Source organism: Musca domestica, unplaced genomic scaffold (genome assembly GCF_030504385.1).
Source record: "Musca domestica strain aabys unplaced genomic scaffold, Musca_domestica.polishedcontigs.V.1.1 62, whole genome shotgun sequence".
In the NCBI taxonomy this organism is placed as follows: Eukaryota; Metazoa; Arthropoda; class Insecta; order Diptera; family Muscidae; genus Musca; species Musca domestica.
This window is the reverse complement of record NW_026712369.1, coordinates 3,483,316-3,500,270: the sequence shown is the minus strand read 5'-3', so window position 1 is coordinate 3,500,270 and position 16,955 is coordinate 3,483,316. Positions and strand designations below refer to the sequence as shown.

Genomic DNA, 16,955 nt, shown 5'->3' with positions numbered 1-16,955 from the left:
ATCGATTTAAATAATAAATCTGTTCCGGAAAGGCAAAAAAGTAAATGTTTTATTACTATAACCGATTTTCCATGGTAAAATTAACGAGGTAAAGTAATTTCAAATAAGTCTATACATCTCTGCATTTTCTGTAAATTACCTTGTCAAATTTCACTGAATAAAAACAGGTTCTCATCGCTGTTTTTTGTGTATACAATGGATTTATAAATATAAATTTTTACAATATGATCGAATGACCTTACCTTCTTAATTCTACCACAGGTATTTCATTAATAGTTTTAACTCGTCGTACATCTGAATTAATTTTTATTGAGATCGAGAATTGATTGGATTGATTATATAAGTATGCAAGTCTAATACGAGAAGTGTCATCCATTACAAGTTGATAGCACTAACAGGGTGTTACATTATATTAAAAATATAAACTGTTAAAGGTCGATTTGAATAATCACTCTGTTCCGGAACGCAGAAATGTAAATGTTTTACTAGAATAACCGATTTTCCTTTTTGATATCGCAAAAATTTGCAATATTAGTAGAATCTTGCAGGTTCTGGAAAAGAGCAAATTAAAGTACGACGTGACAAGATTTTTTATTTACGCTGTCATTTTTTCTCAGTGATTTAACAATGGTCCAGCCTTCTTTTAACAATACTATTTTGCGGGCCCCTTCATCCTTCCCAGGGTGAAGGCGGATTTTCAAATGTTTCAAATCATTTAAGAGAACCTTAGACCCAATAAAACGCGTGTGTTTCATATAAATGTCATTATTTGCAACACTAACCTTAAAATTGCCTCATCTTTTAAATCAAGTACTTTCCGAAGCCACAATGGATTTTTACTCTTTCTCCCTGCTTCGAAATTTCCTTGTAAAATGTTCAAGTGTTTGACCAAATTATTCATTTCTTTCCAAGTTATTTATGTAAACAAACTTTTCATGTCTCCATTTTCGTTTAAAACATTTGGTCAAGCAGTGATTAATGGCCCTACAAGAGCAGACCTTCAACAACATATTCATGATTTATTTTTGTTAAATGCCCTTTTCGACTCTTGAAACAAATGTACCACACATCCATTTTTGTGTTAAATTAATGTTGTGGAAATGAATCGTAAAATTGCTGTGTGGCGCCCAACTAAAAAAAAAACAAAAACAGAACTGAATTAACAAAAAATATGTTTTAAATATTTGTTGAGAATAAAAATTGTTGTTTTTTTATAAATAAAGCAATTTGGAATAACGAGTTTGTGAAAAAATTATAAAATTTTCCATTTTTTTATAAAATCTAGTATATACCGGCTTTTTTTAAGGCCTTGAAAAGCCGCTCCTTCTTTGCTGTATTATTATTTAATAATTAATCTTTGTTCCTTTTCTTCTATTCCAGCCACTGAGATTCGCTGCCAGGAAAAGTCACGCGGCGGTTTGAGTTACGAGGTAATTCTGGCTGAGCCAGCACCCAATGTAACCATTCCCAAGAAGCCAGTAACACCTGGCAAAAATGTCTCAGCCGAAGAAATTGAGCAGAAATTGAAGGCCGCTGAAGAAAGACGTATTGTAAGTTGGAATTTTAAAAAAATTAGACAAAATATTTCTAAAATTATTTTTTTTTATAAAATTTTTAGTCTTTGGAACAAAAGAAAATGGCCGATTTAACTTACAAATTGGCCAAGATTGAAGAAGCCACACGCAAAAAGGATGAGATCACCAATGAGTTCATCAATCAAACCAAGGAACAATTGGAATCGAAAATGGAACAGCATGTTGAGAAGCGTGAAGCCATTATTAGTGATTTGAAAGAAAAATTGAAGGTTAGTTGAAATTTCATACTTGAAAATATTTTTTTATAATATTTTATGTATCTTTTTTTCAGATTCACTCTCAAGAAATCGAAAAGACTCGCGAACAATTGGAACAACAAAAATACATTGAAAAAATTGCCATTGAAGAAAAACTCAAGACCGCTCAAACTTTGCGCGATGAAAATATCAAGAAAATGTTGGAACGCCTAAAGGAACATGTAAGTTTGCAACAACTTGATTTTACTTCCCCTAGAATTTTTTTGAATTAACAGAAGAAGAAGAAACTTAAGTTAGGCACCACCAAAATAGCACCATTCCATTTTTTCATTGTTTATAACATTTATTACTCATCTGAGTTTTTTTAATTAAAATATTCGTTGTAAATATCCATAATTTTTATTAATTTGAAGCCAACCATACTTCATTTTATTTCTTTATTTTTATTATTATTATTATTTAAACAAGGCACCTTATTTTGCACACCCTCCCATAGAGTACAAGCAGAACATGGTAAATGTAATTTTCCAGTAGACAACAAAACAATTCAAAATTATATATGAAGTTGCCATCAGAGGCCCTGAAGCTGGGAATACATAAAGCGCTTATTTGGCTGGCTTAAGTCATCGGCTGGCTTCTTCGGAAATGAACAAAAGAACCTAGGGCCAAAATCGAACTAGGTCAACCTAAAACTCCTTTGTTCATCTACGAAGAAGCCAGCCGATGACTTAAACCAGCCAAATATGCGCTTTATGTATTTCCAGCCTGAGATATTCATTTTAAGACATAAAATGTTATAAAATTTTATTGAAAACAAAAATTAATTGATTTCGTGTAAAGTATGTGGTGGGAACATGACATAAGTTAACATTTATTCCAGTAAAACAGGGTGACTCTGTTAGTGCCTTCATTGACAGTGATCTATTGCTGAACAGGGTGACTCAAACGTTTGCTTTGCCATATGAGCTCATTTATGCTATTCAAGATTATTTATTAGATATTTTTATACCCTCCATGGCATGGTAGAAGAATATAGGTAGACGCGTCGACACAGCTGCTTGGACAATGAACTGTCAAACCAATTTTGGAATTGAAAATGTTGAATGAAAAATTATTTAAATTTGTAAAAATTGTTGAAAAACGCGAATTATAATAGCCTCCGAATGGCGTAGTATATGAAAGTATATGAAAATCTACTTATATTTGAAAAAACATTTAAATATTTTTGACATATCAATGCTCCCAAGCGTTGATGCATCTACCTGTATTCTTCTGCCATTCTCCATGGTGCAAGAATGCAGATAGTCTCATCGACATAGCTGCTGGCACAATGAACTGTCAAACCTATTTTGGAATTGAAAATTTTGAATGAAAAATTATTAAAATTTGTAAACATTGTTGGAATAATACATCTCAAAACAACCTCCGATTGTCCTTGTATAAGAAAACATATACAATCTTGATATTTTTGAAAAAGAAAAAAATTTGAAAAATTGAATAAATTTTGACATATCAACGTTTCCAAGCGTTGAAGCATCTACCTGCATTATTGTACCATGCTATGGATGTTTTATTTACTGTCGCTCCGTTTGTAACTCTTTAAAATACTCATGTCAGACCCAACAAAGCACATATATTCTTTATCTGCGTTAAATTCTAAGACGATTTAGCCCTGTCCATCCATCCGTCTGTTGTAATCATGCTAAAGTCAAGACGAATAAAGATAGGAAGCTAAAATTTTGCACAGATCATAAATGGGCTATATCGGTCCACGATATCGTATAGATCCCATATTACGGTACCCTCCGATATTCGGTATTGGAATGATTTTCGAGACATTGTTCACCGTAAATTTCGTATTTAAAATTCGTAATGGCTACTTCAACCTATAACAAAAAAATTGCGAATGCATGCCCACATCTTTGCATAGCCACCATATAACGATACCTTCCGATATTCGGAATTTCGATTATTTTAGAGACATTACTCAACGGAATCGTTTCAAATTTCGTATTTGAAATTCGAATTGGATGCTTCAACCCATGACAGAAAATTGTGTATGCAGGTCCTCGATTTCGTATAGCCCTCATATATGGGTACCCCTCCCTATTTTGATGATTTTAGAGACATTATACACGGGAATTGTTTCAAATTGCGCATTTGCACTTCGTAATCGGTAGTACAGCCTGTGACAGAAAAATACCTTTGCAGACCCTCGTCTTCGTATAGCCACCATATATGGATACCACCTGATATTCGGTATTTTGATGATTTTGGAGACATTACTCACCGGAATTGTTTCCAATTTCATATGTTAGGTTCGTATTGGGTACTTCAACCTATGACAGAAAATTATGCACGTCCTCGATTTCGTATTTTTCGACGAATGTTTTTTTTTTAATTTTTTTAAGGTCCTTCCAGATGGTGGATGGTATTATAAGTTCGACCCGGCCACACCACAAAGTGGTTAGGGTATTATGCCTTTTTGCATTTGTTTGTAACAGGCAAAACGGAAACGAGACATGATCTGCATAGAATCACATTCTGAGTCGACTTATGCATGTCCGTCTGTCCTTGTATTTTTGTAAACAAAGTGCAGGTCGTATTTTTTGCCCGATTCAGATGAAATTTTGCACAAGTCATTTATTTAACCCAAGCACGAACCCTATTGAAATCACTCGAAAATTTAGATATAGCTCCCATATATATCTTCGTCCGATTCGCTTTTTATTTTGCACAAAACGTGTAATATTAGTCCAAATGGTATGGAATTTGGCATATCGGACCAAATTAAGCCTGGAAATACGTAGGTCAAATTTGATCGAAATCGGTTTAGATATAGCTATAGCTCCCATATATATTGTTCATCGGATTTGATGTTTTTTTCCTCCGCAGCTCTGGAAAACAGCTGACAACAAAAGAAAACTGCAGCTGGCCTTACTGTGCCCCTTGTCAATATACCTTGTTAATTATCTTCAGACAATGTTTTGCCCGAAAACTAGTCAATCCTGACCAAATATTTATAGTTTTCTATAGAAATTACCTTTTTTGTGGTCTCATTCCAAGAAATCTAATTAAAATTTTTTATTAAGAACAGATATTTATTGATTTAGTATAACGTATACAGTGTAAACATAGCATATGCTATCATTCATTACATTACAACAGGGCGACTCATATAATTTGACAATGTTATTTATCAACCCCATTGCATTAGGAGTTTTTTTGCATACCTTTTATAACTTTTCAGTAAATAGTTGCTCAGTATTATCTAGAGATATGAATACCATTTTCCATTTATGCGAAAATAGGGTAAACTCGCAACAAACATTCTGTGTTCCATTATTAATAGACCTTTCTATTTATCTTTAGACATTGTTTTGTGCGAAAACTTGCCAATATTGACCAAATATTTATAGTTTTCTATAGAAATGAACTGTTTCTTGGTCTCATTCCATAAAATTTGAATAACATTTTTATTAAGAACAGATATCGATTGATTTAGTATAACGTTTACAGTGTAAACATAACATATGCTATCATTCATTGCATTAAAACAGGGTGACTCACTTAATTTGATAATGGTGTTGAGCAACCCCATTACTTTAGGAGTTTGTTTGTATGTCTTTCTCAGTAAATTTTTTTGAGAGAGGGAAATTTCTATTTCTTGCGAAGTAGAAAGAAAAGTAAGAAGACATATGTTCTGTTCCAAAATATGCAATAATCTTTTAGTTTTACATTTTTTCGATATCATAAATCAAAATTCGGCTATCGTACTAAAGATGTTCACACAGTTCTGGGACAAAGCAATAGTAAACTTGTATTAATTGTTACCAAAAGTGAGAAGACACATATTGTAGCAAAACAGGGTGACTCATATAAATTAATAATGTTATTAGAAATGATGAGAAACTCAATTGCTATGCATTTGATGGGTTTTCGTACTTTAAAAAAGATAGTATGAATAAAAGTAAATTCTTGAACGTTCAAAAACATAGCTCTGGCGACATAAACTTCAGATTCACTGGAATTATCATCGAGAAATGGTCAATATGAGACCAGTAATTGTATTTTTGTCCTCAATGCTCGTTCTGTTTTAGTTTTAATTACATTTACCATTACCTCGCACAGTCTTACGCTTGAAACACAATCTATATTGCCATAAAATTCCCATTTCATATACATAATTCACCTTATAGTTTTTTTTTCTTCATCATGACATTATTGTGTAAATTATATATTGAATAAAATTATTCATTCATTTCATTACATTCTCATTTTATTTGTATATGTATATTTCATTTTATGTTTCATTTTTGCTTTTCTCTAAAAACTTTTTTCTCCATTTAACAAACAAAAATTCGTTTATTTTTTCTATATATAGAACACTGTCAAAATTGCCGAAATCAAAAATCAAATTGATCAATTGGAATCACAAAAAATCGAGGAGAAGGCCCGCATTATTGAAAATAAATTATTTACCGCTGAACAAAATCGTGAAAAGGAGTTACAAAAGAAAATTGAAAAAGTTCAAAAGCTCGTAGGTTTCATTTTCATTCTTTTTTGTATTTTTCTATAAATAGTTGTGTCATATACAAAACATGCTTTGTTATAAGTTTTGTTGAGAATTTTTTAATTTATTTAAAAAATCATGGCTTTTTGTTATTTTTGTTTTTGTAATTTATTGAAAAAAATTTGAAGAAAAAAACATCATAACCTTAAGTCATCGCGCTGTCAATTTGTCATTCATATGCCTGTGTTATTTTTGTGTATATGCGTGTGTGTAAATGAAATCTGTTGATAGGGTTTGTTATATAATTTGTCAAAAATGCCATTGGAAATCATGGGGTGACAGTTTAAAAAAAAAAAATATAAATAAAAAGAGATAATGAAATACAGGCTGACACAATAATGTAACATTTTTGTCTCCTGAGAAAAATATTCCAACAATGATTTTAAATAAAAATTATTAAATTTTTAATAAATGTTTTTAGGTCTAATTATATATTATTACATGTCACCCTGTTGTTATAGTTTATCTTCTAGGCCATGTAGGAATTAAGAAGGTAACCTCATTTCAAAAAAACATATCCAGCTCTGCAATTTCTGTAATTTACCTTGCCAAACTGCATAAAACCCGGTTCCTATCTCTGATGTCTTTGTGAGATGTCACATGTATTGTTTTGAAATGAGGATCCTTTCTTAATTCTACCATGGCCTAAAAGATAAACCATAAAACAGGGTGACACGTAAAAAATATGTATTTAGACTAAAAAGGATTCATGAAAACAAAAATAATCGATCTTTTCGAGTCGGGTTAGGAAAACAATTTAAAACCTGTTTGGAGGAAAAGAATTACGTTTCTTTCAAACCAAAGAATTCAGTTGCAATGGATATGTTGGGATTATTGTCAAAAAAGGCTGGTCGCGTATTTTTCCCCATTATCGAACTCCCAATATTGTCCTTAAAGCATAATAAAAAGGGTAGTGGTATATGAGGACTGGCAATATCAGCCATCTTAATTGTTTTATACCCTCTCCACCATACATCGTATGGAGGGTATATTAAGTTCGTCATTCCGTATGTAACTCATCGAAATAATAATTTTAGACCCTGCAGAGTATATATATTCTTGATCAGCGTAATCGTCTAAGACGATTTAGTCCTGTCCATCCTCCCGTCTGTTTTAATCACACTAGAGTCGAAAGTAAGTAATATAAGAAGCTAAAATTTTGCACAGATCAGCCTTTTGTCTGCAGGCAGGTCACGTTTGAAGATGGGTTATATCGGTCCACGATATCGTATAGCCCCCATACAACGGTACCTCTCTATATTCAGTATTTTGATGATTTTAGCGATAATATTCAACGGAATTGTTTCTAATTTTGTATTTGAAGTTCGTAATGGATACTACAGCCTGTGACAGAAAATTGTCTGTGCTACCCTAGGTTTTCGTATAGCCCCCATACAACGGTACCTCCCTATATTCCGTATTTTGATGATTGTAGCCAGATTTTTCAATGGAATTGTCTGAAAATCCACACAGTTAGTTCCTTCTGAGTACTTTACCCCCTGGAAGAGTATTTTCTATATAGGTTCCCGATATCGCATAGCCCCCATATAACGGTACCTTCCGATATTCGATTTTTTGATGATTTTAGCAACATTATTCAACGGAATTGTCTCTAATTTCGTATTTGAAGTTCCTAAAAGTTACTACACCCTGTGACAGAAAATTGTCTATGCCGGTCCAGGTCTTCGTGTAGCCCCCATATAACGGTACCTCCCTATATTCGGTATTTTAATAATTTTAGCGACATTTTCGCCGTATTTTTTTCAAGTTTCGACTTCCTATATTCGATATTTTTAAGATTTGAAGAGAATTTTTGACGAATTTTATTTTTTGAAAATTTCCGAATTCGTGGAGGGTATTCAAAGTTGGGCCCGTCCGAACATACTGCTGTCAACAGATTTCATATTTTTGCAAACAAATAAATTTCTCTTCTCAAACTATTTTGTAATTAATAAAATTTTTGAATTATTTTTCTATCCCCCCAAACGCACAAAATATTAGGAGCGCCGAGCTGAGTTGGTACGTCAAAACAAGGCCGCAGCCCAACAGCCATTGAGCGAAGATAATGCAGCACCCATTGCCTCATCTGGCTAGAAGACTACAATAGCAGCGGCAGCATCAGCATCAGCAACAACAACGGCAACTAATTAATAAAGAAAAAACTACTCAAATGAAGAAGAAAGTAACGAAGAATGAATAATAAATTAAAAAAACAATAAAACTAACACAGCACTATAAGAGAAAAAACTGCGCTTCAAATAATAACAACTTCAACAACAACTTCAAAATTTAGAGAAGTTTTTGGAAAATCAAAATGATTTTCCAAAGCAAAAACAACACAATAAAAACAAAATAAGTTTTCAAAAATCATTAACTGCTAAAAAACAAAACAAAGAAATCAGTTTAATAACAACAAATAAAACTATATACTCAACAAAGAAAATTTAAAACATAACAACCAATGGAAAGACGCATATAATCCCCCTCTCTCTCTTTACTATTAAATTATTACAAACAACAACAAAAAACACAAAAGAAAATGAACAACAAAACAAATACTAATTATATTTTTCATTAACCTATTATTATTACAAAAACAAAAAACCAACTCATTATAATAATAAGTAAACAAACAGCTGATATTTAACAACAAACAAACAAAAAAAAAAACAATTGTACGCTTTTGATATCAAAACATAAAGCGTTGATATTTAAATTCCAACACAAATACATATAATGTTCGCCCCAAAATATTTGTAATAACTAGTTTTGCACTTAATTTCATATTTACGGAAAAAAATTACTTAGTATTCTTTTGCAAAATTAACAAAAAATTAAAAATTTTATTGAGAACAAGAATTGATTGCAATTCAGCGAACATTAAACACAACACTCCTCAACACACACACACACACTGACACAACACCATTTTTGTATAGAGTTACCCTGTGTTAATGCAAAACGTATTGTTCAACAACTGTCCCCACAACAACAGGGTAATTCAGAGAATACATCAATGCTTTATTTAGATAAACAAAAACGTAATAGGCAAAGAAAAAACATAAACAAACAAAAAAAAACCACCATCGTCGTTAAGCTGTGTAAACGATTAATCAGATTCTTGTGTTTGTTGTTTTTCATTTCTCTCGTCTTTTCAACTTCAGTTATTCCCAGTTTTTTATTAATATAATTACATAAAAAATGAGAATTTTAAGTATTATTTCCCCCCAAAAAAAAACAAATGAAACAAAATTGTATTGAATATAAACCTTTGGCCTGGCTGCTTTTTAAGGAGAGATCATTTATTTATATATCATTTTTATTATTATTCTTATTTTCACATATGTATTTTTTCTTTTATTAAACAAAAATAACATTATTTTTTTTGTATTCAACAACAACTTAAATGTGTAAGTTCTATAAATAATAACAACAACAGAATATAATTTTCCCTTTAATTTTCATTTATTAATATTGTATGGTCGTGTGTCATGTAAGTTCTTTTTTTAATAAAACTATAAAATGCTTCAAAAAAATCAATAAAAAAAACATTATTTAAATACAAAAAAAAAATGGGTTTTATTTCTTATACACATTTTGAGAACACAGTGAGAAAAACACATGGGCTGGATGGAAAAGGTAGCCAGGCCTAACGAATGTTATTATTTTGTTTTTAATATAATACCTTAGTTTAGTTAATTATTCGTATTAAACAATGCCTTTAACTAAAAAACAGTTTCAGTAATTTTTCAGTAGATAATACTGTATTCAAGAAGAAGGATATTGCGTTTAAATGAAAAAGGGTACTCTAGTCTGATTTTGGTCAACAGATATTTAACGGAAATAAAACAATAGTTGTATTCCTTGCAATAGGGCACTATATTAACTTGCAATATTCTACTGTATTGTACCACTTGTTCATACCTTTAAATATATTCCCAATACGGATTATAAACGCAAAAAAGAGTTTCAGTATATTTTCCTCAGAAAAATACGGTACTCAAATTAAAGAAAATAATGCGTTCACATAAAAAAGGGTTCTCTAGTCCGATTTTGGCCAACAAATGTTTAAGGGAAATAAAACAGTAGTTGTATTGCGATATGGCAGTATATTAACTTCCAATATTTAAATATATTCCCATTACATATTATAAACGTCAAAACAGTTCTAGTAATTTTCCCGTAGAAAAATTAGGCATTCAAATGAAAGAGAATAATGCGTTCAAATGAATAAGGGTACTCTAGTCTGATTTTGGAATTTAACGGAAATAAAACAATAGCTGTGTTCCTGAACTTGCAATAGGGTACTATATTAACTTGGAAAATTGTACTGTATTGTACCACTTATACATACCTTTTAAATATATTTCCAAAACATATTATAAACCTAAAATACATTTTCTGTAATTTTTCCGTAGAAAAATACGATATTCAAATGAAAGAGAATAATGCGTTCACATGGAAAAGGGTACTCTAGTCTGAATGTGGACAACAAGTGTTTAAGGGAAATATATTGTTTTATTGGTATTAATTTCTGTATTCCAGAACTTGCAATATGGTACCATTTTGTACCAGTTGTACAATTTTTTTATTTGAACACAGTTTCCGTTTCGGTCCACGATATCGTATAGCCCCATGCAAGGGCACCATCCCTATTCGGTATTTTGACGATTTTAACGACATTATTCACCGGAGTTGTCTCAAATTTAGTTTTTAGAGTTCGTAATGGGAACTACAGTCTATGTCAGAAAATTGTCTATGCAGGTCAACGGTAACGGTAGCTTCTGACACTAAAAACGCTCTTAATGTGTGTCACGTTTATAAATCCCGATGATATGTCAGCGATGCTCTGATAGTCACTTGAAATATTAGAGGTCAAATTTTACTGAAAAATTTGCCGAATTCGAACAGTCCTGAGAGATCTTCACCATTTTCAGTGCCACACATTATTTCTGCCGTCGTTGTCCCATATAATTTTATGTTAATAAGCAATGCGAAGCTTCTTATATGTTTTCATTTTTAGAAAATCTCATAGAGCTGTGTAAATTACAGACTTGATTGTAACGCTAAAAACGTCGTTTATGTGTGTCACTCTCCCAAATCCCATTATCCCAATATGTGAGGACAGATTTCAATGAAAAAATTAGCGATATTCAACCGTCCAGAGAGATTTTCACGAATTCTTTATATGGAAAACTCCTCAACGAAAGGGAATTGGACGTGTTCAATATGGTAGCGGATGTCAATCAAATTATATAGAAATTCAAACTATGTTATAGAGGTTGACAATTTCTCATATATGAACTCTTTCCAAATCTTTTTATAAATATTGGATGAATTTGATTTCGAACAACATTCCAAGATTCGATCGGAAACTTCTAAGAGAAGAACGTAGTTACATGATAGTTCGTTATGTGTAAAGCAGCGACGCGAGAAATTAGTTTTGGGATTTTCGCGAAAATATCCCGATATCAAGTAAAAAATCTAAGGGCTGCACTGGCCCAAACCTAAACGTGATTTATTATTAAAAAATATATAAATATATAAAAATTGTATTTTGTCTATTTAACCTTATATTGATAAAAAAAAAAAAATAATATACATGGATATTTAACATAAAAGGTATACAAAAAATTTAAACGAATTGAATATTATAATAATTGAAATTTATATAAAAAATAAAAAAAAAACATTTTTATATAATAAAAATTCAACTTATACATATAAAAAAAATCACATTAAAAACAATTTCACTGACACTCTTTGATGCTACTTTCTTTTAACGCATTGTTACTTCATGGTAATTCCATACAAAAAAGTGGCCTTAAAGGTGAGAATACATAAAACGCTTTCCAGACTGACTTAAATCATCAGCTGGCTACTTCGGAAAAGAACAAAGAAGCAAAATCGAACTAAGTCAACCTAAAACTCCCTTATTCCTCTACGAAGAAACCAGCCGATGTCTTAATCCAGTCGACAAAAGAGTTTTTTATATTCTCACCTTTAGAAATAAGCCCTTATTGGAGTTTATTATGAGCTATTTTTTACTGTGCCTAATTATTTTTTTTTTTTTTTTGTTTTTCAATGTTATAATTTGCTTGAACAATATAACTAGCTTAATTAATACATACGTAAAGTTTTCTCACTTACCAAAGAAATTCTAGCAGAAAAAATACAATATAATTGTTAAATTAAATACAATGTATTCAAAAAACGCTTTTGCATTCCACCAAATCTACAAACATAAAACAAAACGCCACATATAATAATATTCCCAAAAAAAGAACAAACCCAAAATATAAGCTTTATTCTTCTCCTCCAGAAAAAAACAAAATACCCAAAACAAACCTGCTATCACTTTGCCTTTTCTCCATTAATTAATAACAAAAAGAAACAATTTTCTAATAAAAAAGTCCCCTTTCCCTCCTCTCAACATAAAACTCTGTAATAATAACCATTGAACAGATAAAAAAAAACTCCAAAAGACTATCATTAAAATAAAATCATAATGTCCTTTAACGCTGCCACTTTTAGTTATTATTTCAAATTGTATGAGACACCCTGTTAAACAATTTGAGATGCATACATCAAATGCAATGCGTGAGTAACGTATGATGTAAAATCAAACAAATAGTAAACACCCTGTTACATGAGAAAGAACATGGTAACTCTTATGTCAGACATTGTGGATGGAGAGAATAATTTTTTTTGTTTTTTTTTTTGGAATAGAATATGAAATATTATTTCAATAAAACTTTCAGTGTTTGATATAAGACACATGAAATGCAATCGACGTACAGGACTTATTCGCAAATATCAACACCCTGTTACTGGGTGTTTATACAATAATTCATTTAAAGCATGTTTACACATACGACTTCCAGTGGATTTCTCCAATCAATCCTATTGCGTGTACATTCAAAGAAATCGACTGGTTTTGAGATATGACCATGGTAGAAGAACACAGGTAGATGTATCAATGCTTAGGAACATTGATATGTCAAAAATTTTTAAATGTTTTTTTTTTAAATAAGGAGATTTTTATGAGTTTTCTTACACAACACCATTCGGAGCATGATAGAAGAATAAAGGTAGATGTATCAACTCTTGGCGACATTGATATGTCAACATTTTTAAAATGTTTTTATTTCAAAAATAAGTAGATTTTTATATGTTTTTTTATACGACGTCAAACGGAGATTGTTATGATATAATTTTTTCAACAATTTTTACGAATTTGAATAATTTTTCATTCAAAATTTCTAATTGCAAATTTGGTTTGACATTCAATTGTCCCAGCAGCTGTGTCGATGCGACTACCTGTATTCTTCATGATGTTTAGGTATGTTTTTAAAGTGGAAACTCACTAGGATTCAGATATGTAAACACATTATAAGTTCAATCGTCTGATATTAAATTAATAAATAAATAAAAATGATAAATAAATGTGAAAAATATATTAAATGAATGTGTACCCCCATTTAATGATATAATGAAAATATCTACAACAAATATATATACCAAAAAAATAAAAGTGAAAAAAGAAAATAAACATTTGTAATAAGAAGGCTAAGATATATTTGAATTTCTTGTTTTATTTTGGAAACAAAAATTAAAGGTAAGTAACGTGGTATATTAACATAAGGTAACAGAAAGTACAACAATTTGAAGCGACAATCATATGGACATTTTTTGGTGGAAAGTAATACAAGATCGATCAGCGCTTGAAAACACACATTTTCAAAAATTATGTTTAACTTACTTGTATTGAATATAATAACAACGAATACGGAAAATTACCTTGCTTTAGGACTAAGAATTATAGTTTTTATAGTTTTTTGAATTTCATTGACAATCGAATATTTCCGATAGGAAGCGGGTATAGCATCAGAACTGTATTTCTATAGTTTTAAGAAGCGTTCTACCCTTTTATTGTACCATGGGTATCAACAAGGAACTATTATCCAATTGTAGTCCCCAACAGGGCTATTGCATTTTTTAAATGTAATCAATCGGCACTACATGATTCTAAGACTTTATAAGGATATATGATGGAAGTAGGACTAATGAAGTGTTACATCATCCTTATTTGCATCAACTTTATATGTCTTCATTCCTGCACAATGGGTATTTTGATTCCAAAAAACCGGAAATTGTATTTAGCAGCTGCTTTCCTTTCCTTGTACAATTTACCGTTTGACCTCCCTATAGAAATTATCTGGCAACACCGTTACTTTGCTAACAAAACAAATTTATGTGAAACACCCTGTAAACATCAAAATGTTTAATTGTGAAATTAAATGCATCTTATATATGTAAGTGTGTTAGTACTTCACAATTAGACGGGCAAATCCTGATATTGGAATGAAATTTCAGAAGACATGGTGAAATATTACAAAATAAATTCATCGAAAGGCGATTTACAACTTCAGTATAAGAAAAGTCGTACAAAATGGTTGTTCGAACCTACGATGAAGAGTTAAAATATCTTGAAAAGATCGGCGATTGCTGTTGGCGAATCAAGAAAGGTTTCCAACCCAACATGAACGTCGAAGGATGTTTCTATGTAAACGAAAGGTTGGAAAAGTTGATGTTCGAGGAATTGGAGAACGCCTGTCAGCCTGGAGCTGTGGGTGGTTTCCTGCCTGGTGTTAAACAAATTGCAAATGTTGCTGCCCTGCCTGGTATTGTTGGACGTTCAATTGGTTTGCCTGATATCCACTCTGGCTATGGTTTTGCTATTGGAAATCTGGCAGCCTTTGATATGGATGATCCCAATTCAGTGGTTAGTCCTGGCGGTGTGGGTTTCGACATTAATTGTGGTGTACGTTTGCTGAGAACCAATCTTTTTGAAAAAGATGTACAACCCGTAAAGGAACAACTGGCCCAAAGTCTGTTTGATCACATTCCCGTGGGAGTTGGGTCCAAGGGTATTTTACCCATGAATGCTGCTGATTTGGAAGATGCTTTAAAAACGGGTATGGATTGGAGTTTGCGTAAAGGCTATGCCTGGACTGAAGATAAAGAACATTGTGAAGAACAGGGTTGCATGTCGGGTGCAGATCCCTCTAAAGTCAGTTTGAGAGCCAAAAAACGAGGTTTGCCACAGCTGGGAACATTGGGGGCTGGCAATCACTATGCGGAAATTCAAATTGTGGATGAAATTTATGATAAGTTTGCCGCTTCTAAAATGGGTATTAAGGAAAAGGGTCAGGTATGCATCATGATCCACTCCGGCTCCAGAGGTTTTGGCCATCAAGTGGCCACTGATGCATTGGTCGAAATGGAAAAGGCCATGAAACGGGATAACATTGAAACTAACGATCGCCAGCTGGCCTGCGCTCGTATCAATTCTCCCGAGGGCCAAGATTATCTCAAGGCCATGGCAGCTGCTGCCAATTTTGCCTGGGTAAATCGTAGTTCCATGACATACCTTACCCGCCAAGCATTTGCCAAACAATTTGAAACGACCCCCGAAGATTTGGATATGCATGTTATCTACGATGTATCGCACAACATTGCCAAAATTGAAAATCACATTGTTGATGGCAAAGAAAAGAAGTTGTTGGTACATCGCAAAGGCTCCACTCGCGCCTTCCCACCCAATCACCCCCTCATCCCTGCAGATTATCAATCAACTGGACAGCCTGTTTTAGTGGGCGGCACTATGGGAACATGTTCTTATGTCTTGACTGGTACCGAAAAGGGTATGCAAGAGACATTCGGTTCCACCTGTCACGGTGCCGGTAGAGCTTTGTCCCGAGCCAAATCAAGACTCAATTTGGACTATAAAGAGGTTTTGGAGAAACTAGAAAATTTGGGTATTGCTATTCGTGTGGCTTCTCCCAAGCTTGTTATGGAGGAGGCTCCCGAAGCATACAAAGATGTTAACGATGTTGTTGATACATGCCATGCTGCCGGTATTAGTAAGAAATGTATTAAACTTAGACCCATTGCTGTGATCAAAGGTTGAGGGGAAGTGGACGGAAGGGTATTGTATTTATCGGAATATATGTATGTATACTAATTAAGTAAATTACTAATATGTAATGCAATTGTACAAAATCTACAAATAATAAGTAAATAAAAATTTGTTTTAGACTGATAATAGAACTATTTATGATTCATTCTTCAAGGCATTTGTTGCTGTTGTGAAATTGACAATAATTTATTGTTAACCAGTTAGATGTTAATACCCACGGTTATAAATAGTACTTATGAGGCACCTATATAAAACACTTTTTTTAAATATCTGCAGCTGGAAACATTTTATATATATTAATTTGACAAACTTGACAAACTCCCAATGTTGCCACTTCCACTATGGACTCGTTTGTCGAATGAAATAAAATTTAGCTTAGAAATTTCAATGGTGTATACAGAAATGGTCTTAATAATCCATGATTTAATGTTCTTTGGAATGAAAGAAATAAGAAATGTTATGCCCAAGTCCCTCATTACCCTATTTCCTTTAAAAGAATATTTGTCGTCGCAATACCCATTACCAGATGCTGTTTTCTCCCCACTGGCAACACTGTCTCTCAGACAATGCTTATTCCTCTCAATGAAATGAAACACCCTGTAATCCTA

At 32.3% G+C, this 16,955-nt stretch overlaps 2 protein-coding genes across 8 annotated transcripts in view; both read left to right on the top strand.

The window, feature by feature from the left end:
- The window catches only part of LOC101890538 (stathmin), a 380,557-nt gene extending 371,794 nt beyond the window's left edge, over positions 1-8,763 (top strand). For 6 of the 7 annotated variants that reach the window (XM_059129523.1, XM_005183153.4, XM_005183152.4 and 3 more), the window contains 5 exons: positions 1,381-1,550; positions 1,619-1,804; positions 1,867-2,013; positions 6,177-6,332; positions 8,367-8,763. In XM_059129523.1, the coding sequence (XP_058985506.1) occupies positions 1,381-1,550; positions 1,619-1,804; positions 1,867-2,013; positions 6,177-6,332; positions 8,367-8,459 (752 nt within the window). In that variant the 3' untranslated portion in view covers positions 8,460-8,763. The remainder of the gene's footprint in view (positions 1-1,380; positions 1,551-1,618; positions 1,805-1,866; positions 2,014-6,176; positions 6,333-8,366) is intronic. The other variant, XM_059129524.1, reaches the window with a different exon arrangement.
- A 5,958-nt stretch (positions 8,764-14,721) lies between these two features.
- On the top strand, positions 14,722-16,466 carry LOC101891055 (RNA-splicing ligase RtcB homolog). Its single transcript, XM_005183155.4, has one exon. It carries the CDS (start codon positions 14,818-14,820, stop codon positions 16,336-16,338), a length of 1,521 nt encoding a protein of 506 aa, XP_005183212.1. The 5' UTR covers positions 14,722-14,817; the 3' UTR covers positions 16,339-16,466.
- Positions 16,467-16,955: the final 489 nt, after the last annotated feature.